The sequence below is a fragment of the Protopterus annectens genome, chromosome 3.part1 (genome assembly GCF_019279795.1).
Source record: "Protopterus annectens isolate FY-2018-M chromosome 3.part1, PAN1.0, whole genome shotgun sequence".
In the NCBI taxonomy this organism is placed as follows: domain Eukaryota; kingdom Metazoa; phylum Chordata; order Ceratodontiformes; family Protopteridae; genus Protopterus; species Protopterus annectens.
Window position 1 is genome coordinate 1273601051 of NC_056732.1, and position 24700 is coordinate 1273625750.

The 24700-nt window shown below is 42.0% G+C and overlaps 1 protein-coding gene across 1 annotated transcript in view; it reads right to left on the reverse strand.

Annotated features, from left to right (window-relative positions):
* Nucleotides 1-24700, reverse strand: part of LOC122798415 (1-phosphatidylinositol 4,5-bisphosphate phosphodiesterase gamma-1-like) — a 3104897-nt gene that overhangs the window by 2773325 nt on the left and 306872 nt on the right. The window contains exon 2 of the mRNA XM_044067334.1: nucleotides 296-445. Within this exon, the coding sequence (XP_043923269.1) occupies nucleotides 296-445 (150 nt within the window). The remainder of the gene's footprint in view (nucleotides 1-295; nucleotides 446-24700) is intronic.

Below are 24700 nucleotides of genomic sequence, written 5' to 3' on the forward strand. Positions count from 1 at the left end.
GCACATGAAGGTCAGAAAAATGGACATGTACTGCCTACACAGATTTTTCTCAACTGAACAGTTTTGCAATAGGCTTCTTTAATAATTTTACTAAAAGAAATAACTAAACAATTTAACAAAGAGAAATGACTTATATGTGTAAGAACCAGCCGCCTACAGGGATAATGAGAATGCAAAGTAACAAGTAACTAGAGAAAGGCATGTGCTTTCCAAACAGATGGATTTAGTGGGCATTAGTTCTATTTAATAATTGATGTGTACTTTTATTTATCCATAATTTCCTCCATCAACTTACCTGCAACACTGAGGGTCTTCAGTCGGAAGTCTGATCCATACAAGGAAATAAAACACAAAGTAGTATCCATTTTACGAGCATCTTCTGTAAACCGTTCAAACTCTCTTGAATTCTTCCCTGGACGAATCTCTTTAACCTCACGAATATCAACTGTAATGATAAAAGAAAAAGAAAAGAATATAACAAATGATTTTGCATAAAGATTTTAATGGCATTTTTATCAGCTATGATATTTCTTACTACGGGTGTGTTCATATAAGTGCGTGCATGGTTATTTGCATATAATGTCCACATCTGCAGGCACATGCATTATGACACATATGGTCCCCAAGGCATCTACTATCCTGTCCAAAAAAAAAAACTTCTTGGAGATTTACTACTCAATACATTTTCCAAAGGCTACAAATAACAGATGCGGACAGTATGCAATTTTTAATCTTTATTAGCTGCAGTGGTGGTGCTGCGGTAGCGTTGTCACCTCACAGTAAGACGTTATCCTGTTCCATTCTCAGCTAAAGCGTCTTCTGTGTGGAGACATGCGTGAATTGGCATAACTTCGTTGAAGGTTGTGTGTCAGGGCTGGCAACTTGGCACGTAAAAATCTACTGCCAATCATTAGCGAACGGAGTTCTGCTGTGGCGACCCCTAACCGGGAAAGCCGAAAAACACAACAAGCCTTTACCATCTACTCCTCCACCCTCTTCCAGTCTCCCTGTGACATTTACCGCTTTCAAGGAAGCAATCTAGAACTCTCCAGTAGCTCAAGGATTAAATATGACACAAAGCTAATTAAACCAGTAATCAATGGGTGAAACATATACTTTATTCTTTAAACTTCACTGCACACTGTTTGCAAAGATGCCCACTGGTATGTACATGAATGTTGCAACAAAACAATCAGCAAAGGCATTTGCTCTCCATCATAATGATTACTGCCAAAGAGCAGCAAAGCAATGTCAGACATTTAACAATGTAGCCTCCAAATGCTCAGACTCATGCTATCCACCAGTCTCACAACTGGAATGTTTACCAAATACAGGTCACTGTCAACAAATGAGAATGTAATTTCAATGTCACAGAGATGACCAGGGCCACTTTAAAAAAAGTTATGTTCTAAAGGGAACTATTCAGACAAATTTTCTTCTGAGTTTTCTTTCTGAAGCAGTGGCATTTACTAATAAATGCTCCATGTCAGAATCTAGCCACAACTCTGTTCTTCCTGTTTTTATCAATCCCCAAAAAGGCCTTCCTGCCACTGCACTATAAGCATTATCCACACTGGTTCAATTATATGAATGTGAAAGTTGCACAAACACATATTCATAGCCATATCCATATGGCTGCAGCAAGTGTGTTGGGTTGAATGGTTTGTTTGTCAAAGACTTTTTGGTAGTAGAATTGGCCAAGTGTGACGTTTGTCGACTGGTAGAATTATCAACTTGTAGTTAATAGAATTTAAAGTAAATGGATGTGGTGAGTAATGCCAAAACTTTGGTTTCTAATGAAGTTTCTGTACTGAAGTGGGTGTGTCTGGGTGTGTATATACGTGCATGCATGCACCACACGAGTGTTTGTGGGTTAGGACTAAGAAGGGGATAAATGTGTTGTTTTGATGGAGTAGAGGTGACTTGGATGTGTACACAAGTATTGTGTACTGTTAGAGAAAGGATGTTCAGTACCCTGATGTGTAGGGCTAATGACTAGAGCTAGGGGCAGGACTAGGGTTACCTCCTGCCCACCTTTACTCCTATCTACTAACCAACACTGTACATTAAGGTACTAAACACAATTTTCCTTAAAGTCTCATTCTACAGCGTATTTTTTTTTTTTTATTAAGTATGGCCATTATTTAAAGGAAATAGCTTTCATTTATCGATCGCTTTAATGTAAGGAAACAACTTATGGTGAAAGGAAAATTACACTTTTTAGACTGTGTTTTGGCAATGTGTGTGCACAATGTTTCATTATAAACCAATATGTGTATGTATGTGTGTGTATTTATATATATGTGTGTATTTATATATATATATATATATATATATATATATATATATATATACATACATACAAACACATATTTCGGTATACTGGGTTTTCGATACTGTTGGCTTCGATATAGTTTAATAGACATTGCCACTTCAATAGAGGCAGTGTCGAACACCTGAAGGAATGCAAAGTACTCTACGTTACAACTAGTGAGTGAAATAAAATGAAAGTGGAATTAAAAAAAAGATAAAATAAAAAAAGAACTGGTTAAGAAGTAAAAATAATTTAGAAGGGCTGACAAATGTTGAAGTATTACAAAATATGGTGATCTCACAGAACAACAGGAGGTACAACTGCAGAGTGCCAAACAGAAAACAAGGGAGTAACTTGATAATATGCATGAGTTTAGAAGATTGCTGTTAAGCAACTGTTTTTGATAATAACTCTAAAGCACAAAAACGTTTGGCACAACAACCTAGGCAACAGAGTGTAGAAAGGGTTGTTGCCAAACTGAGGGAGCCTATAACAAGAAAAATAAACCGAGATCCTGTAGAGGTATTAGATATTTTGAAAATGTTATGAAAATTTGTATAAATCAGAGAAGTGGGGAAATCAAGAAACAACACAACTTGAAATACTTAAGGAAGAATTAAACATGCCAAGGTTAGAGACAGATGAGGTTTAACAACTACCAGTTAAGACAGGAGATGAGAACAAATGGTTATGTATGACCAATTTACAGGAAAGTCTCCAGGAACAGATGGTATTTTGGTAAAAGTTTGGTAGCTAGGAGGGAAGAAATTGATAAAGATCTGGAAAGTTTTGTTTAACAGTATTTTAAAATGAAGGGAGGCAAAAATATCCTGAAAAAAAAAGCTCTGGTGATTGTAATACCCAAAGACAGTAAAGACCCATCTGATTCAATTTCATACAGGCCCATTTCAATTCTAAACAATGATTATAAAGTTTTTATGTTTATAATGGCTAAAAGAATGGAAATGCGAAGCCAAAATTGATAGATATGGATCAATGTGGTTATTGGGGAGGGGTGGCAAACATTTGACATTAATGATCATCCATACAGAAGCAGAATATAAGAAAGCGTCACTGCTACTGGTGCAGACAAAGCATTCAATAGAGTAAGCTGAGATTTTATGAGTAGGGCAATGGTGGCATTTGCACTGCCTGATAAAATAATAAGGTTAATTAGAAAGATATATGAAGGATTGAAGGTAAAGATCAAAGTGGGAATGTTCCTCTGATAAAGAAGTGTCTGAAAAGACAAACCAAGCAAGGGTGTCCTCTTTCCCCTTTATTTGCGTTACAATTTAGAACTACTGGCAAAGAAAATAAGGGACTCAAATTCAAGGATATAATTGGTATGGTAATAAGGAAAAGTTGGCTTTATTTGCTGCTGATATTATTTTGTACTTGACGGAACCAGAAAAGGACATCTTAATGTTGTGGAATATTCTGAGACAGGTCCATTTTTTTTGGGGGGGGGGTGTAAAATTAATAAAGATAAAACAAAGGCTATAGCTATAAACTATGTAGCTAGACATGAACTGGTCCAACAATACCCATGTTAAGGTACTTAGAAGTATGGATAAAAAAAGGATTCAGGTAGGGCAGCTAAGGATAAGTGGGAAGAAACTAAACAAAAGATAATACAAAAACTGGAAGCTCTTACCTGTGAATATGGATAGCAAGATACAAATAATAAAATAATTTCAGTCCCTTTAGTTTTATACACAGTTCAGGCATATTTATCAACCAGAGGAGAAACTGTGGACAGTAATTAATAATAAGTTGAAGGCTTTTATTTGGGATGGAAGACGGCAAGAGTTAAATGGGATTACTTTATCCGCCCAACAAAACAAGGAGGTTTAGGAATACCTGATATAAAGGGATGCTGCACAGTTAAGGCTATTATACATAACATAAGCAGAAAACTACAATTCAAAGTGGGAAACAGAGGATGGTGAAGCAGGAGGGTAATTCAACAAATAAGGAAAGACTGGGATTTTCGATGGAGATCCTTGAGGAGAATAGCAACAGTCGTACAGAATATTATATTCAAAAAGTAGTAGAAAGTATACTAACAACTAAGCCAACATGGAAATGGATAAAGGAGATTCTGCCAAAAGGGATGACTGCAATTAGGGCCACAGAGAATAGACAGGAGAATGCTTGAATTTACTGGAGGAAGCTGGGAGATTTTAAAAATTCCCTAGAGAGTACTCTGTTAGGAATACTGGACGAGCAAGCAAACTAAGGAAATTATTTTTTGAGCTGGGATACAGGATCTGAATTGCCTAGACATAGTAAGGTCTTGTTAAGTTTAATTCTGGTGACTACCAAGGAAGCTATTACTAGGAAATGGAAATCAAAATCTCAACCAACTACACGTGAAGTGGTCAATATTGTAACAGAGATAAAAGAACAGGAGGTGGGATCTTTAGAAAAGTGTAGGAGTATATTACATACGAAAAAAACATGGAAACTGTGGGAACAATACATGCAGAATTACGTTTTGGAGAAGGAATGAGGTTTAAGAGAAGACAGGAACTGAATAGGTTATGTAATGTTGCCTAGATTATATATGTAACAGTATATGTGACGTATAATGTTTGTAAATATGACATTATTAATATGGTTTGATTACTTTTATATAAATTTAAGTTTGTCTATGTCAAGTGATAATTCAATAAAGGTGTTAAAAAAGACACTGTTGACCACTACCATGTGGATAAAGAAACTATGTGGGAGTTAACTACATGTGTGGGTGACACATATGTTAAGGGGCATGTGTGAAATGTCTATTCCAGTGGACATGAAGGACTGTGTTGCATTAACCATCCAACAGGGAAAAAGCTAAAGATTTGCAAGTATCAGCTGCACAAATCCTACACCAGTTTCTTGATACAATGATGTTGCATGTGAAGGAGCATATATGGTTTCCACAGACAGGAGATGACAAAGCTAACACCATTCACCCATTTTACAAAACAGCCCATTTTCCTGAGGTCTGGGAGCCACAGACTGCACACACATCACATCAAGGTCCCACATGCTCATTACCAGGTCCAGCACATTAACAGAAGGGCTTCCACTCCATCAACTGCCTGGTGGTATGCAATGCACACTATCGTAGTATACAATGTGTCTGTGCATCAGCCAGGCAGATCTCATGATTACCACCATCTGGCAAACTCTACCACATTCCTTTGTAGGATGACTTTCCACAGAGTCATCTAGCTGGTTGATGCAAACACTGGCGAGTCTTTAGGCCAAGATATAGTTTCCATTCAAAAAAGTAGCAGACCATATACATTAGTGTCCACTACTGTGTTTTGTAGGGTAATGCTGGATATGCCTTGGAAATGTGGATGGCTACATCATCAAACCTCCTTTTCCCATTTTCTACATGGGGTTGGGATGTCGTGTTAACTGTTGCTGCTGCTCATGATTCAATGCCACACTCCTGCCTTCTTTGACACTCATGCCAAACTGTCGCAAATCTTCTCTAGCACAATCTATCCACCTCTTTGCTGGACACCTTCATTTCCTCTTACCTTCTTCCTGTCTATCCCAAAATCTTCACCAGATTGTCTTCTGCTTTTCTGCACATGCCCGAATCACCGTAATCTGTTTCCTTTCATCTTTTCTGCAACTGAAGCTAATTTGTCTTCTGCTCTTAAGCCCTCATTTCTTCATCTGTCCCACAGTGCCCATCCTACCAACCTTCTCAGCCACTTAATTTCCATCATCTCTAGCTTTTTCTCTGCTCTGCCTTTACTGCCCAGGTTTCTGCACCACACAGAAGTACTAGTCGCACCACTGTTTTGCACACCTTACTTTTTAACTTCTTTAGCATTCTTCTGTCCTATACTACACCTGACATTCCATGCCAGTTGGCTGCAACCCCTCTGATTCTAGCTTTGACCTGTTCATTCAGGCTTTCCTTCTGCTCAATCACCCCTTCCAGATAAATATCTATTTCATTATCTTCTCTTCTATCTCATTTTTCAGCAGCTTCTTCTGATATCCCCAATTTACTGCCATTACCACGGTCTTAACTCTACTTAGTTTCATCCCATGTGCCTTCAAGTTCTGCATTAAATTCCACTATCCTTTGCTGATGTTCTTGCTCAGAGTTAGCCTGTAAAGAGGACTACCTTCATCCGAATACCCCATAACATAACTGAGAAGGCTTACAACACTGCAGACTCAAAGACTTCACTATGTCAAATGTGTGTCTGGACTCCAAAAGGGACATTTGTTTTGTCTGAATACATTTATATAGGTGTACTGGATTATGCACCTGAAACATGCAACCAAATATTTGTGGTGTGCATCAGGTTGCATAATACAGTAGATTTCAAAAACATGGGAGTGTTGCAGCACTGAATGAGAACACTGTCACACTTGAGGAGAATGAGGAGTCTGGCACAAAGTGGAAGGACAGGTGGAGTGGCACAATATGAAAAGCACAGGCAGGCACAATACACTGCAGCACTGCCATAGTGAGCGTCTGCTCCACAACTATGGGACATGATACTGCTTGGCTCCATGGAAAGGGCCATACAGCCTTTACAGAAACACAGGCGATCTGGGCTCAAATAGAGGCTATGACACTAGTGGAGCCATGCAGGGACAGAGGGAAATTAAACTACTTGGCCTGCTCATCTCTTCCAGTGGAAGGGAGGAGAATGAGGTAGATGTTCAGCAGTAAACAGGGATGGTGTAATTTCCCCTATGAAGCCCAAGGAAGCCACCTCACATGCTTTGGGGAAGGTGGGCAGGGCTGTTTGCAGTACACATTCCATGTGAAAGTGAAGGATAAGCAGTGCAGCAAGCCTACAGCACTCCCCTTTCCATTGCACAGCTGAGCATGTACAGGCGACACTGGACTATAAGCAAGAAAAAAAAATAAATCTTCCCTGACAGCTACCTTAATGACTACCCCTCTTAGTTCATCTTGCACACTAGTGATGGGGAATGAGTGGACCTATAAACTGAGGGAAGGTCCAATGGTCAGCAGTGTCAAAACACATATCAAAGAATAAAAATGACTGTTGTAATATCTTGTCCAGGTTATGCAATACAGTGCACAAACTGGCCACCCTTTGCATTAGGCATTACCTTACCCACACACAGGTAGTCAATGCACAGTCATCATCATTTATACAGATGAGATGGGGCACAGTAGTAAGTGACAACAATGCAATCATGTACAAGGGTTGTGGGAGGTGAATGTGGTAACCAATCAAGGTTGTGACAAAATGGGGGAATCACAAACCAGATCCCCCAGTGGCAGAGAAAACACATATATTTATTTAATCTTTTGTTGACCAGTAAGTTCCAGTAGGCTAGTAACCTCTATTCATGGGAGACACAAGGTGGTATTTATATGGGAAATTTTGATCAGGGCATAGAAGAACTTCCACTACTCTTTTCGATAGGTCCCATGGGATCTTTTCCATCCATCTGAGCTACTACCACCTCAGGCAGATGGGGCCTCAGTTTAATGTCTCATCCAAAGAACACATTCAGGAGTGCAGCACCCCCTTTATGTCTCACTATTGTGTCAGCAAACCATCTACTTGGTGTGGGAATCCAAAGCCTTTTGCACCAAAGTCAAGTGTGCTACATGTTGCACCACTAACACTGATTGCACTATAAATATTTGTCATGTGTACTGTATTGGTTTGCCATTTTTAAGCTTGATGTGGTCTCCAGAAGGGATAATGTAGCACTTCAGGATGATGTGTGGGAATACAAAATATGGTGTTCCAATGTTAAGAACCAACAGATGTACACTGTCCAAAACCTGGAAAATACTCTCAGATAGGTGTGGCACTTTTCTGGACAAGTAGGGCTATTAAATCTTCAGTAGACCTCCCAGTCAGTCATGCAGTTCTACACTGTCACAGAGGCACATCCTAAGGACTGTCATCTGCCATGACTGTGAAACCAGATGGGCCTTGATGACAGAGATGCAACAGTGCAAGTTATCAGTACATGGGTGAACTGTAACCTCAAGCCTTACATTCAGACCTTCCCACAGCCACAACCACCATAGTCAAAAGAACTAGAACAGAGACTGCTTACTGTCTGTCTTACGGATGCACACATGGATCTTGGGGAGGGCTTCTAAGAAATTGAGTAGCTCTGTATGCTCCCTGTACCTGTACTCCATGTCATTGTGCAGGTGCTGCATGTCGCCATGGAGATGCTGCAGCATGTCGTTCAGGCCACATACTGCATTCGCAAGTTCCACCATGGAGCTATCTAGGCCTGAATCCCTGATGTTCTCTACAGGCTGGGGAAGTTCTCTACAGGCTGGGGAAAGACGTGGAGTTTTGGTGGCAACACCCACAAACTCACCTCTCCACTATGGTGGGTCTATGCGCATTGCTGGCAGAACAACTGACAGATGTGATGGTGACACTCTCAGTCAGATGATGACTAGCAGTAAACACACGGAAGGCAGCAAGTTGGGCCTGTCCCACATTCTTACACCACACGTGGAAGATGTATGCTTGTCCTCCAATGTCAGCTTTGCTGACAGTGCCACTGTGCCATATGCATGTTGCTTGTCAGCCACAGGTAACTTGTACCACGCACTCATGTTAGAACCTCCAACAATGAAACATGGGAATGCATAAAGATGACATACTTGTGGTAGAACTGAAATGTACCTCAACCCTTCAAGACATTAATACTTCTAAACTGTCCATATTTTTGCCACACATTTTTGGTTTGTTCTTCACAAAATGTGTGGTTTTCTTGCACATCACTGAGAATTGAAGTTACTAAAACATAAAAGATATTAGAGTTTCAGACTTCATATCATTTAGAAAATACATGCTTACACAAAACCTGTTATTCTAGCAACTCAAAGTTTTAAAAGCAATATTTAAAATCTGTACATAATTTTGGGCCTTTGTCCTCCCATTCTTTTTGGCTTTACCCAGATTTCTTGCAATAAGAGATTGAGAGTCAAGAACACATGGCATGACAGTCTGCATACAATATGTAGACATGCATATCTTGAGATGTAGGGTATTGCACTTGCACCCGGGATATGCTTTGAGATGTGACATACAAAGTTCTTTTGCTAAACATCTCTCACTCAAAGGTGGTCACAGCAGACACTGGGAAATTTACTTGCTATTACTAAGCTGACGCATCTGCTACAGCACTGAGCAGCCATTCTCGGCCCACCTCCTACATCAAAACCACTACTACAAATAACAGTCTGCTAATATTCCCCAGTCAGAGTGCAAGGAGCTCTTCCACCACTGTAGGTGGTTCTCCTCCTCCTCTGTACGACATGTACCTGGAAATGTTTCATGCTTTAGTCCTGACAAGCAACAGCATATTGGCTGCCCTTCTCCACACCTATACTTTGGTTCTATTACAGCTTCCCATAGCACTATTGTCCTGCATCATTCCCCAACATACCTTGTCCTGGAATGCCTCGTCTGTTTTTCACTTGTTCATGATGAACATGTAATATGTATACAGGGCATGTGGTAAAATCTCAAGTGGTAGTGAACTTTTCCAGCTGTTGCCTCTCTTGTGGATCCATGGCAAGATGTGCAAACCTGTGGGTTACACATCAGTGTCTGTGCACATAGCTTGCCCTTGTCCGACTCATACGCATGTACAATACCCCCAATTTGATGCCAAAGTACCTGTCCGATGTCATGTGACCATTCCCCCCACATCCCATTCTAGAGAGACCGCAACAGCAGCAGGCATGTTATCAATGGACAGTCCTGCATCACTATGATGACAACCTATACAGTAATGTAAATCCTGCACCTCCCCCAGTGTTGATATGTACACCCCCCCAACCTTCCCTCATGTACATGGGTGATTGCATCATCTACACAATGTACAGCACACTCTAAATGCAAGGCCACAGTGTACCCACTTCACAATTGGGCATGTGACTACCATGTCCTGGTACTATGTACTATGTTCCTCATCACCAGTCCCCCCCCCTTTCTTCAGTTGATATTACAATGTCATGTAGTAAACTGCCATGTACTTATGTTACATCCCTGTAAGAGGTTCCATCCCGTACAGCTAAGAAAAATCATGCAATTGTGCTGTGCTCTCTCACTTACATCTACTGATTGCTCATGTCCCTGCTGCTTATATCCACCATGGGTGCTGAGTAAAGTACTGAGAGTACATTAACAGACACTATCTTCCTTCTGTATACCCAGATGAAAGTGCAGTTTGCTCTTCAGTGAAATCCCGATTCCTGACTTGTTTGTCTGAATGTGGCTCTTGCAATATTGTGACCTCACTCTATACGTATAGAAATGTGCCTTGCAGTGTGGTGGTTATGTTAATGAGGCAATTTTTGACAGCTCTTTTTAAACTGTTACTATTCTGACTTATGCTATCACACAAGTGGCACTAACGTGCTCGTCCCAGTATTACTGGGAATTGTGCATTCATGCATGGAGCCTGTCTATCTCGTAGCAGCCTGTGTACTAAGAATACTTCCTCGAGCTGCAACTTTCTGATGTGTATCACAAAATCCTAATGTGTAGCTATACTAACAGGTTACCATTTAGCTCATGTAGCGGATTCTTTTGAGTGGTCATGGATTCCACAGGTGCTGGCTTCAACAGGGTTCCTGTCTGATAAGAGACGGACTACAATTTTGTTTGTTTTTCTCCTCCATAGGGACTTAGAATATCATCTGCTGGACCACTGTTAATGTCCTTTATAGAAGGTGGATGGTTGGCACAAGCTTGCCAGAAAGGTAGGCGATGTTGTTCTGATAAAAAGTGCTGGCACTAGTTAAGTGATTTGCAGTGGCAACAGCTTGACCTACTTTACCAAGGGGAAGCACAGGTTAGGAAGAGTGCTCCAACTAAGTACTGTATATTACTCTTATCGTGTTGCCATCTTGTTTCCTTTTCCTTCTTTTCACAGGCTCAATGGTGTAGTACAACCTTCCTACTTTCTGTTACATTAGTAAAGGAGCATGAACATAACAGGGAGGCCTTCTTCTGGGGAGCGTCACTCCTGTCCCAATTGCAGGGTATGTATAAAGTACAGTTTTGTACCTACCATAAATGTAGATGTTCGAGTGTATACACTGCTGCAGTCATTACACTTGGGTTATCCTGCCATCAGGCGGTTCCCCAGTCGGCCCGAGTTCCAAAGTCTTGGTCCGGCGTCGGTTGCTGTCGCCTCCTCCCTGACGTCAGTGTGACAGGGGTATACAAGATGCAGCCGACGCCATTTTCTTCAGTTTTTCTTGCCCCAGATGTCAGGTGCCTCTATACAGGTAGGCAATTCCAATTGCTAATAAAACATTCATAAGAAAAGCAAAAAACAACTTACAGCTACCAGCAAATACTCCCCATAGGTAGTAAGGATAGAAGACTTGGGTACGTACCTGCCAGTAAGAGGGGAATGAGGGAGGGTAACCTGGACTGCAGCAGTGTATACACTCAAACATCTACATTTATGGTAGGTACAAAACTGTACTATGTTCATCATGTTACACTGCTGCAGTCATTACACTTGGGTAGAATCCCAAAGCTGAGGTAGGGTGGCTGGTTCTATAAGGCATTAGGGGTGACTATAAGGCCCTGCAGCACTGCAGTGGTGAAGCCAGCTCTGGATTTAGAGTATAGAGGCAGGTGGTAATGCTTGGTGAAGGTATGTACAGAACTCTAAGTTGCTGCTTCCAAAATATCCTTGGTAGGTACTCCCCTGAGGTAGGCAGTTGAAGTGGCTGCTGCCCTGGTGGAGTGAGATCTAATGCTGCTAGGTACAGGTTTTCCATGGTATGTGTAGCAGAAATGTATACAATGTCTGCATCCATTTTGAAATAGTCTGTTTTGAAATGGCTTTTCCCTGTGCTCCTGCAGCATATGCTACCAATAATTGCTCAGATTTTCTGAAAGCTTTGGTAACTGCCTGTGAATGTCCAAAGAGTGCAGTAGTCTCTCCCCTTTACTCTGTGGTTTAGGATAAAAAGTTGGCAGGTGAACAGTTTGGTTTAGAGCCACACCGGATACCACCTTTGGCATAAACGAGCAATTATTGGGTGGGAGGATGGAGTAATGGTTAAGGTGTTTACCTTACAAACACAAGGTGCAGGGTTTGATTCTCACATGGGGTAATTGGCTAGGCTTGAAATGGCCCACAAGGGTAGTTAGCCTAGTACTAATCTATGAACCTATGTTAGTTCTTAAAGACACCCTGTCCTGGTGGAAAATGAGGAAAGGTTCCACTGCCATTAGTGCCTGTAATTCTGAAACTCTTCATGCTGATGATATTGCCAGGAGCAGAGCAGTTTTTCAAGAGATATATTTTAATTCTGCTGTGTTAGCTGGCTCAAAAGGAAGTAAAGTTAATTTTTCCAAAACAAAGTTGAGGTCCCAAGTTGGAGTAGGTGCTCTACGGGGCGGTCTTATGTTTTTAGCCCCTCTGAGGTACTGTTTTAACAGAGGATTAGAGAAAATTGGTGGATCCGTGTTGTGATGAGCAGAGATGGCAGAGGCGTGGATCTTTATGGATGAGAAGGAGAGGCCTTTGTCTAGCATCTCAGTTATGTATTGTAGAATCTGAGGAATGTTTGGGACAAGAGGGTCAAGGCTGTGAGCTTGGTTCCAGGCAGAGAATCTCTTCCATTTATCAGAGTAGGCTTTCCTGGTACTAGGCCTTCTGGCCTCCAGAATGACATCCGTAACAGCTTTGGAGAGAGGCATTGCTTGCTTGACTAAGGAATCTTCCATGCAGCTAGGTTTAAGGTCTTTAGCTGGCTGTGTAGTATTTTGATTGTTGTGCTGAGTCAGGAGATGTGGGATTTGAGGCAAAATCCAGGGTGGTTCCTGTGCTAAGCTCCTTAAGATTGGGTACCAGTTCTGGCGTGGCCAGTCTGGTGCAATCAGGATCATCTTTGGCTCTTCTTGCCTGGCTTTTATGAGTACCTTTGGCAGGAGAGGTAGTGGTGGGAAAGCGTATACTTGTAGGTTCTCCCAGCTGAATGAGAGGGCATCCACTTTCCATGCTTGTGGATGCTAACTCTTTGTGCAGAATTTGTGTAGCTGGCAGTTTATTGGGGATGCAAACAGATCTATGTCCGGGCTCCACCATTTCTTTGTTATCATTCTGAATATTTGTGGATTCAATTACCATTCATGGGGATCCATGATGTTTCTGCTTAGGTCGTCTGCCAGTGTGTTTTTCTCTCCTGGCAGAATTGTGCTTGCAGATGAATTTGAAGGTTAATAGCGGTGTTCCACAAGGTCATGGCTTGTCTGTATAAGGGGTAGGAGTGAGTGCCCCCTTGCGTCTTTATGTACCACATAACTGTGGTGTTGTCTGTCTTTATCAGTAGTTGTCCTGGATGCAGCAGGTCCTTGAAAGCTATAAGGGCATTTTGTACAGCTAGCATCTCTTTTTGATTGATGTGAAGATGCCTTTGTTCTGCGGGCCACGTGCCCTGAATTAATTTGCCTGCCATGTGTGCTCCCCAGGCGTAATCCAATGCATCTGTTGTCAGTGTTTGCCTGGCTGTGGTTTGTGTAAAAGGCTGTCCCTTGTTGAGGTGACGAGCTTGAGCCCACCATTGAAACTCCTGTTGAAGGCAAGGGATTAGTGGTATAACTGTTTCCAAACTTTGACAGTGTTGAGACCATACATTTTTAGGTACCACTGTAGTTTCCTCATATGCAGTTTGGCATATGGAATTAGTAGTATGCAGGATGTCATGTAACCCAAGGCCTGCAGAATTTTTCTTGCAGGGAGTTGGGTCTTTGTTGCCATCAATTGAAAGTATTGAGTCAGTTGTCCTTGCTTGTCTGGTGTGAGATAAGCCATCTGGGCCATTGTGTTCAAACTGGCACCCAGGAATATAATCTCTTGCGAGGGCACCAGTTTTGATTTCTTTTCGTTTACTGTGTACCCCAGGCAACTTAATAACTTTTTTACAACCGCCAGATGCTTTAGAAGAATGTCCTTGCTCTTTGCTTGAATCAAGCAGTCATCCAGGTACGGATAAATTTGAATTCCTTTATGTCTGCAAAATGCAATTACTGGTGCCAGGCACTTTGTGAAGACTCTGGGCGCAGTAGATAAGCCAAAGGGCAGTGCAGAGAATTGTTAGTGCATCGAACCAGCTATGAATCTGAGGTATCTTCTGCAGTTTTGTCCGATAGGGACATGCAGGTATGCCTCCTTGAGGTCCAAAGTCATGAGCCAAGCTTTCTTGCCCAGCATAGGAAGAAGCTGCTTTAATGTCAACATTTTGAATTTTGGAACATCCAGGTAAGTATTTAGAGATGAAAGATCCAGAATGGGCCTCCAGGCTTTGTCCTTTCTGGGTACCTGAAAGAGTCTTGAGTAAAATCCTTGTCCTTGCTCCTGTGATGGTACCTTTTGAATAGCTCTCATATCCATGAGTGCTGTAATTTGTTTTTGAGCCTCTGCCCATTGATTTGGTGGCAGATTTGGCATTCCTTTTAACCTTGGCAGAGTGTGAAAGTGGAACCTGTAACCTTGAAATACAATGTTGAGAACCCATTTGTCCTTTGTGATTATTTGCCAATTGTGGTAGAAGAGTGCCAGTTTTCCTCCCAAGGGGGCTGTCAAGAGGGATTTGTTTGGCAGCTATAGCGGGAAGTCATTGGAGCTGTTTTTTATATGGTTGGGGTCTGCCTTCCCCTTCTTTCTGGCCTGATGCAACCCATTGCCGAGGCCTATAAAGGACCTTTTGGGTGACCTCTACCTCTTGGATGTCTGTATCTTTCCCTTTGAGGTCTGTCTGTAATTGGAAAGGACCAACTCTTATTTGGCCAGTTTCGGCTAAATCTAGGAGGCTGAACCTGTAAGAAATCCTTCACCGTTTGCACAGATTTTGCCTTATCCTCCATTTTCTTTAATACCTCTTCTGCCTTAACTCCAAACAACACATCCTGCTGCAAAGGTGCTTCCAATAATTTTGCTTTAACATGATCTGGTAACGTATGTTCTTTTAACCAAGCATGTCTTCTAATGACAGAGCCTATAACTGCTGCTCTGCAGGAGGTCTCTAGAAAATCAAAACCACATTGCAAAGTATGCTTTCCCACTTGTTCAGCTGGATGCAATAAATCCTGCTTTTCTTTAAAATTAGGAGGATCTGATTCTGGAGGCATTTTCTGTGTTAACTGAGACAGTAAAAATTGCTGATATTTTAGCATGTGAAACTGGCAATTTAAGGCTCTCACTGCTAAAGTTGTAGACGTATATACTTTCTTTCCCTATCTGTCTAATGTTCTGGAATCTCTATCAGAGGGAACTGGATTCTTGGCTGATGACGCCTTAACTCCTTTGGGTCCCTGAGAAATAGATTCAGGGTCAGCTACAGGGCTTTTATGCAGAAATTTATGTGAGTCAGGGACTCTGTAGTATCTGTCAGGTTTAACAGGGGCTGGAGGTAAGGAATCAGGATTTAAGCTGGATTCAGTATACACATCATCCACAATATCTAACACTGGCGGAATAGCAAGGGGTCTGTGTTGAGGTAGTAAAAGGAAGTCTCTGAGCCTTTTCTTGGATTCTGAGTAATCTTGGCCTTCCCAGTGGAAATGCTCCCTCATGGTATGTAGGGTTTCCCCAAAGGAATAGTCCTCAGGCGGTGAGGCTGATGGAACTGATTCCTCGGCATCAGAATCCTCACAAGGGGGTAAAGAGTATCCTATGACTGAGGATGAATCAGAAGAGATGGACACCTGGTCGGATGAGTCATAGTCTGCATCCTGTCTAGGCCTTTTATCAGGAGGGGGATGGGACCCCCTGATCAGAGTGATTAGGTCTTCGGCTATTATGAGCATTTGTTTCTTAGGCATGGAGGCCTGTCCTGGAGAATGCTGTATTTGTTTCTTTGATTTTAAAGGAGGCTTAGACTTAGCTGAGGGTTTAATGCTTAACTGAGTAGGTCTGAAGAAGGCACCTCGCTGAAAACCGGAGAACCGGCGACTGGCCTAGAAGAGGCTTCGTCGTCAGTTTTAGGCCTCGGATGCCTATTCTTGTCTTTGCGTTTTTTGTGTATTCCCGTCGTCGGAAGTTCCGACGGCATGGTATAATTTAATTTTCTACCAAAATAATGTTGGGCAAAATCAAACCGACGTTTAATAGTGCGCTTGTTAAACCTAGCACAAAACCGACAACCAGTGACCTCGTGGTCTGGGCCTAGGCATGGGATACAATAGGAATGGAAATCCTTATGAGGTATTTGCTTCCCACAAGAAATACAGTTATTAACTTTTACTGACATCTGTATGAGGCAAGAAAAATTTCCCCAATGGGGTACTTAGCTTTGTCGAAGACTTCGGTTCTGGATTCGGAATGAAAATCTCAGGAGACAGCCAACCGGCACTTGCGAACTGCTTTTGCTTCGGGCACTGCACGGCAAGAAAGACTGAAGAAAATAGCATCAGCTGCATCTTATATACCCCTGTCGCACTGACGTCAGGAGGAAGCAACTGCAACCGATGCCGGACCAAGACTTGGAACTCAGGCTGACTGGGGAACCGCCTGACGGCAGGATAACCCAAGTGTCAACAGCAACCGACGCCGGACCAAGACTTTGGAACTCAGGCTGACTGGGGAACCGCCTGACGGCAGGATAACCCAAGTGTAATGACTGCTGCAGTATAACACGATGAACATAATGTCAATTATTGCAATGTGCAATTAAACTTATAACATACACGTGTACTAATGTGTTGTATTTTCTTTTCATTCTGTTTTTTAAACCTTCCATCCACAGGTCCATCAGCGGTAATGGCAGAGAAGAAGGTAGCAGGCATCTGGGTCTGTGCCAGCTGATTCATCTAGTGCTGGTTCATCAGTGGTTACCAAGGTATGCCTAACAAGGAGATGGAAGTCACTGTACTGACGATGACATTGAGGACTCTCTGTGGTCACCTCTGGGGAGAAGTGGAGGCTCTTATTCGGAGTATGACAACAGTTGAGGAGGTTAGACATATCACAGATTCACTGGCAGCTGGACACCAAGAAGCATCTCCTGGCATGGACGTCTGCATCACATGACTGACCAGACCAACCATTGGACAACCAGGAGCACAGCCTGTCCATGGTGTCAGCCACAGAAATGACTGTCTGAGAGGACTACCTTCTGAGTTGGACTGTCATGCCCTCTATACCTAGCCCCATACCACCCCTTTCTACATTTGTATTTGATGTTGTTTTGAACTCCCTTCTACCCTTTCCACATTTGCCTTTCCTCTTCATATATAAACAGGGTGCCTGTCCAACAAAAAATGCACCTTGTGTTTCTTTTGCTTCCCTTTTTTTGACCGCTTATCCTTTCTTACCTTTTCTGTCCCCCCTTATATTCCTATTTACTTGATACACTTTGGTCTGCTGGCCCTCCTTGGCTCATTCACAGTTCTCAAGCTGCAAAGGTAAGGAGCTCAGTGGTGTGTGACAGGATGCATAGCCTTGTGAAAGCTTCATTGCCTTACTTGTCATTTAACCATGTCAGCTATCCTAGTTTAGCTGCTTCCCCAGAGTTTCCTACTGCAACCTTAGCCCTTTTCTCAAAATACCGGCAACTATACAGGTCCTAATAAATGACTAAGCAGAGGCAGGCTATGCCATGTTACAGAATCTAATACTTAATGCTATGTTGCAGAGAATGTTTTTGAATACCCCCAAGATCAAGAACAATTTGGAAGAAAAGCTGTTAAATTAGTACAAATAAGTTCAAAGAAGTAGGTGTAGCCAGTGAATAATTTAACCTTAAGGCATCCATTGAGCAGTTGTTGAATAGTCTGAGGTTCATTTCAATACTAAACAGGTAGGCAATACATATTGCTAATAAAACATAAATAAAAAAAATACCTTCAGTTACAAGCAAATACACCACATAGGTTGTATAGGGTAGAAAGGTATAGATAAGTCCCAGCTAAGAAAGTGGGGATGGATGGAGGGAGGGTAACCTGGACTGCAGCAGTGAATACACTCGACCATCTACATTTATGGTAGGTACAAAACTGTACTATGTTCATCGTGTTTCACTGCTGCAGTCATTAAACTTGGGTTGAATCCCAAAGCTGAGGTTGGGTGGCTGGGTCTACAAAGGATTTGGGTGCCTATAAGGCACTGCAGTGGCAAAGCCAGCTCTGGATTTAGAGTAGAGAGGCAAGTGGTATTGCTTGGTAAAGGTGTGCACTGAACTCCAAGTTGCAGCTTCCAAAATATCGTTGGTAGGTACTCCTCTAAGGTAGACAGTTGAAGTGGCTGTTGCCCTGGTGGAACGTAGCCTAATGTTGCTAGGTACAGTTTTTCCATGTTGTGTGTAGCAGAAACGGATACAGTGTCTGGTCTGCTTTGAAATAGCCTTTTCCTGTGATCCTGCAGCATATGCAACAAACAATTGCTCAGTTTTCCTGAAAGCTTTTGTTTTGTCCAAGTAGAAGTGTAACTGCCTGTGCATGTCCAATGAGTGCAGAGGTCTATCCCCTTTAATCTGGGGATTTGGATAAAATGTTGGCAAGTGAATAGTTTGGTTAAGAGCCACACTGGATACCACCTTTGGCATAAATGTAGGGTTTGTTCTTAAAGAAACCCTGTCCTGATGAAAAATGATGAAAGGTTCCACTGCCATTAGTGCCTGTAACTCTGAGACTCTTTGTGCTGAGGTTATTGCCAGAAGCAGAGCAGTTTTCCATGACACATTTTAATTCTGCTGAATTGGCTGGCTCAAAAGGAGGTAAAGTTAGTTTTTCCAAGACAAAGTTGAAGTCCCAGGTTGGTGGTCTCCGGGGCGGTCTTAAGTTTTTAGCCCCTCTGAGGTACTGTTTTAATAATGGATGAGAGAAAATAGGAGGATCCGTGCTGTAATGAGGTGAGATGGCAGAGGCATGGATCTTAATGGATGAAAAGGATAGGCCTTTGTTCAGCATCTCAGTTAAGTATTGTAATATCTGAGGAATATTTGGAACAAGAGGGTCAAAGCTTTGAGCCTGGTTCCAGGCGCAGAATCTCTTCCACTTTTCTGAAAAGGATTTCCTGGTGCTGGGCCTCCTGGCCTCCAAAAATAACATCCATAACAGATTTAGAGAGAGGTGTTGGTTGCTTGGCTAAGTAATCTGCCATGCAGCCAGGTTTAAGGTTTTGAGCTGGCTGTGCAGGATCTGATTGTTTTGTCGAGTCAGAAGTTGAGGAATTTGAGGTAAAATCCATGTTGGGCCTTGAGCCAAGTTCTTTAAGATTGGGTACCAGTGCTGGCATGGCCAGTCTGGGGAAATCGGGATAATTTTTGGCCTTTCTTGTCTGGCTTTTAGGAGTACCTTTGAAAGGAGAGGCAGTGGTGGGAAGGCATAAACTTTTAAGGTTTTCCAGCTGAACGAGAGAGCATCCACTTTCCATGCTTGTGTGTGGCAAGTCCTTGTGCAGAATTTCTGTAGTTGGCAGTTCAGAGGGGAGGCAAAAAGATCTTTGTCTGGGCACCCCCATTTTTGTGTTATCATGCTGAATACTTGTGGATTTAATTTCCACTCATGAGGATCCATGATGTTTCAGCTTAAGTCGTCTGCCAGAGTATTTTTCTTTCCTGGCAGGAATTGTGCTTGCAGATGAACTTGATAGGTCAGTGCTGTGTTCCACAAAGTCATGGCTTGTCTGCAGAGGGGATAGGAATGAGTGCCCCCTTGCTTGTTTATGTACCACATAACTGTGGTGTTGTCCGTCTTCAGTAATAGTTGTCCTGGATGCAGAAGGTCCTTGAAAGCTGTTAGGGCATTTTGTACAGCTAGCATCTCTTTTTGATTGATGTGAAGATGTATTTGGTCTGTGGCCCACTTGCCCTGAATACATTTTCCTGCCATGTGTGCTCCCCAGGCGTAATCTGAAGCATCTGTTGTTAGTGTCTGCTTGGCTGTGGGTAAAGTAAAAGGCTGTCCCTTGTTGTGGTGACATGCCTGTGCCCACCATCGAAACTCATGTTGTAGGCAGGGAATAAGTGGTATTACTGTTTCCAAACTGTGACAGTGTTTTATTTATTTATTTATTAACCGGGCTAGTCCAACTGGATACATGTCCATTTTCAGTGGAGGCCCGGGGAGAAAAGCTCCGCTATTTACTCATGGCAGTTATAAGCAAACTAGAAAGTATTACAAAAACATAAGGCATGTAAACCGCAATTACAGGATGTAAGAAAAAGGTGATCAGGCAGTGACTTAAGTTCAGGTAAGCTTAATATGTAGCAGTTTCTTAAGTAAAGGGAAGCAAAATATGTAACAGAATTAAATACATTGTTTAAAGTTTAACAATAGAAATTTGAGTAGAGTATATTTTAAGTAGAGAGAGTCAAATTCCCAGTGAAAATGGAAAGTGTAAAGTAACAGATTTGGGAGAAAGAGAATAAGAGGCAAGAGAAGAAAGGAGATAGAAAGTTCAGCTAGGGTTATTGCAAGAGCATAGCCGGTGATTGGTTAGAAAGTGTTTCAGTTTGGTTTTAAATAGTGGGATAGAAGTTAGGGATGTAAGGTCTGGAGGAAGTTGATTCCAAATCTTACCAACTGAGTTTGAAAAAATGGAGTCGCCTGCGGAGTTCTTTGAGAGAGAAGTTTGAATCAGTATTTTGTTAGAAGAGCGTAGGTTTTTTTGGTTGTTGTAGGGTTTCATAAGGGTGGAGAGCATAGGTATATTCTCAGGGTGATGAAGGGCTTTGTGGGCAATTGTGAGTTGATTGTATTGAATTAGGTGGGGTAACTCCAGCCAACCGAGGTTTAGGAGATTCAGGCAATGATGTGTTTTATATGGAGAGGCAGTGGCAAATCTGGCGAAGCTGTTGTATGCTATTGTGAGCTTAAGGTTATATTTTGAAAGATTAGTATATATGGGGGAAGCATATAGTAGTGTAGAGATTAAGTGGGTTCTAGCTATGGTAGTTCTAGCTTCAGGAGTTAAGAAAGATTTGATTCTGTAGAGGGAACCTAATTTTCTATTAGTTGCTTTAATGATGGAGTTAATATGAACATCAAATTTTAGTAGGTTATCAATAGTGATACCCAAAAGTTTGGTTGTTTGGTCTGGAGAGATAAGGGTGCCATTGTTAGAAGTAAGTGTGAAGTTAATAGTAGGAGACAGGTGTGTGGGTAAAAAGTGGAGAAGTTTGGTTTTCTTAGGGTTAAGGAGGAGACCGTGATTAGAGAACCATTGCTCTACAATGGTAAAAGTGTTTTGGGTAAGGGAGTGGAGGTCAGCTTGATTTGTGGCAGAGCAAATAATGGTGGTGTCATCAGCATATTGAATACAAGTAGTTAGAGGGGTGGCAAGATACAGGTCGTTAATAAAGATGGAAAATAGAAGGGGACCTAAGATGGAGCCCTGAGGGACTCCTATAGTGGTAGGAAGGAGTTCAGAAAGATGGTTGTCCCATAAAACAGTCTGTTTCCGATTATGAAGATAGGAAGTAAACCAGTTTAAGGCAAGATTATCAAGAGAGAGATTTTAAACGATGTAGGAGGAGCTGGTGATTGACCATGTCAAAGGCTTTTGACAGGTCTACAAAAAATGCTGATGAGAGAATATTGTTATTGCGGTTTTTATTAATGGAGTCAATGAAGGATAATAAGGCTGTGGTGGTGCTGTGGTACGGACGAAAGCCATCTTGGCAGTTAGCAAGGAGATTATTGGATAGTAGATGATGAAGTAACTGTTTGTGGATGCATTTCTCCATTATTTTTGCAATAGGAGATAGCAGTGCTATAGGGCGGTAGTTAGAATACTCCAACGAATCACCCCCTTTGAAAAGAGGGATGATGTGAGAGATCTTCCAGAGTGAAGGTATAGTACTTTCTTTTAAGGTTCTGTTGATTAGTACAGAGATAGGGTAGGCTATGGCCTAGGACTAGGACTATGTGTGGAGTCCAAACACTTTTTAGGTACCATTGTAATTTCCTCATATGCAGTCTGGCATATGGTATTAGTAGTATGCAGGACGCCATGAACCCCAAGGCCTGAAGAATTTTTCTTGCAGGGAGTTGGGTTTTTCTTGCCATCAATTGAAAGTACCGAGTCAGTTGTCTTTGCTTGTCTGGCGTGAGATAAGCCATCTGGGCCGTTGTATTTAAGCTGGCACCCAGGAATATTATCTCTTGTGAGGGCACTAGTTTTGACTTCTTTTCGTTTACTGTTTACCCTAGGCAAATTAGCAATCTTTTTACAGATGCCAGATGCTTTAGAAGAATGTCCTTGCTCTCTGCTTGAATAAGACAGTCGCCCAAGTAGGGATATATTTGAATTCCTTTTTCTCTGCAAAATGCAATTACTGGTGCCAGGCATTTTGTGAAGACCCTGGGCACAGTAGATAAGCCAAAGGGCAGTGCAGAGAATTGGTAATGCATTGTGCCAGCTATGAATCTGAGGTATCTTCTGCAATTTTGTCTGATTGGGACATGCAGGTATGCCTCTTTGAGGTCCAAGGTAACAAGCCAAGCTTTCTTGCCCAGCATGGGAAGAAGTTGCTGTAGTGTCAATATTTTGAATTTCGGAACATCCAGGTAAGTATTTAGAGTAGATAGGTCCAGTATGGGTCTCCAGGCTTTGTCCTTTCTGGGGACCAAGAAAAGTCTCGAGTAAAATCCTTGTCCTTGTTCCTGTTGTGCACTTTCTGAATAGCTCTCGTGTCCATGAGGGCTGTAATTTGTTTTTGTTCCTCTGCCCATTGATTTTGTGGCAGGTCTGGCATTCCTTTTGGCCTTGGTCGAGTGTGAAAGTGGAACCTGTAACCTTGAGACACAATATTCAGAACCCATTTGTCTTGTGTGATTATATGCCAATTTTGTGAAAAAAGTGCTAGTTTTCCCCCTAAGGGAGCGGCTAAAAGGTAAGTGCTTGGCATTTGAAGGGGGAAGTCATTGGGACTGTTTCCTATAAGGTTGTGACTTGTCTTCTCCTCCTTTTGGGGTTGAATCACCCCACTGTCCTGGTCTGTAAGAGCCTTGGGGCTGAGATCTGCCTTTTAGGCGTCTGTATCTGCCTCTTTGTGGTCTGTCTGACACTGGAAAGGACCAATTTTTAGAAGGCCAATTTCTGCTAAATCGAGGTGGCTGTACCTGTAAGAAATCCTTCACTGTTTGCATAAATTTTGCCTTATCCTCCATTTTCTTTTAATACCTCTTCTGCCTTAACACCAAACAAAATATCATGCTGTAAAGGAGCATCCAATAATTTTGCCTCAACATGATCAGGTAAACCTTGTTCTTTTAACCAAGCATGCCTTCGAATCACAGTTCCTGTAACTGCGGCTCTAAAAGAAGCCTCTAATGCATGTGTGTCCAACCCGCGGCCCTCAGAGCTCTTCCGTGCGGCCCGTGACCCTAGTTCAGTCCAAAAACAAAAATACAACATTTTTTCCTTTTTTTTTTCGCGCCATTTTTTTTCATGACCGCAACCTTTAACCTCACATTGTCGGTGTGCGCATGTGCCAAGAGCACCCTTGCCGTTAATTTTTTTTTTCATGCCGAAATAGGACTTTTGTGTTCGCGCCGAAGAGCTGAAGTGGAAGGATTCGTTGTTTGCACCGAAGACCTGAAGAAGAGGGATTAGCCATTGTATTTAAAACAAACAGCAACTCCTAACTGTATTGACAGGTAAGTATGAAATGCTGCTGTTATTTATTTTAATTATATGGTTTGCTAGGATTGTACACCAGGCTATGATTTTTGAGGGTAGAGAATTAGGGCAACCTTTACAGAACAACCCAAACCACTCATGGATAATGGCTTGCTAAATTTGTGACTCTGACGTGAGGGTGTGCTTCTTCACTGTGCAAGTACGCTGATCTTGAATATCGTCTCAGTAAATGTGCTAAGGTGCTGAAGTTTGTAGTATTACCAGAATGCTAGAAGAAGACCAGTTGTACAAAGGTGTGCACATATCAAGAGTCTGAAGGTTTGCTGTGGCACTGTATTTGTTTTCTGATAACTTTGCCTCCAGGTTTTCAAGAGCTGCCCTATCCAGTTATCCTTTAAGCTTGATACAGATTGCTTGTATATCTGATAAATGTTTGGTTAGCTTGGCTGTGTAGTGCAGAGGTGACATGTTTTGATAAGTATAAGCTGAACAGGCTGAGTGAAGTGAGATGTTTTGCACTGCTGACTGTTCAGGTGCTCACCCAAATACAAACTTGACCACTCATGCAAAGAAGTATATCCTGCTAAAATTAACACAGCTGTCATTTCCAAGACTAGGTTAAAAATATATATATATGGCAGGGACCTGCTTGAAACTGTGACCTGTCTTCAGCCCATCATCTCAGCTTTATTGTGACACCTTTAAAATTGCTGCTTTGCAGTAATTTGTCGTACTTTCTCTGTTTTCTCCTATCAGGCTTTCTTTTTCATTTGCTGTTCT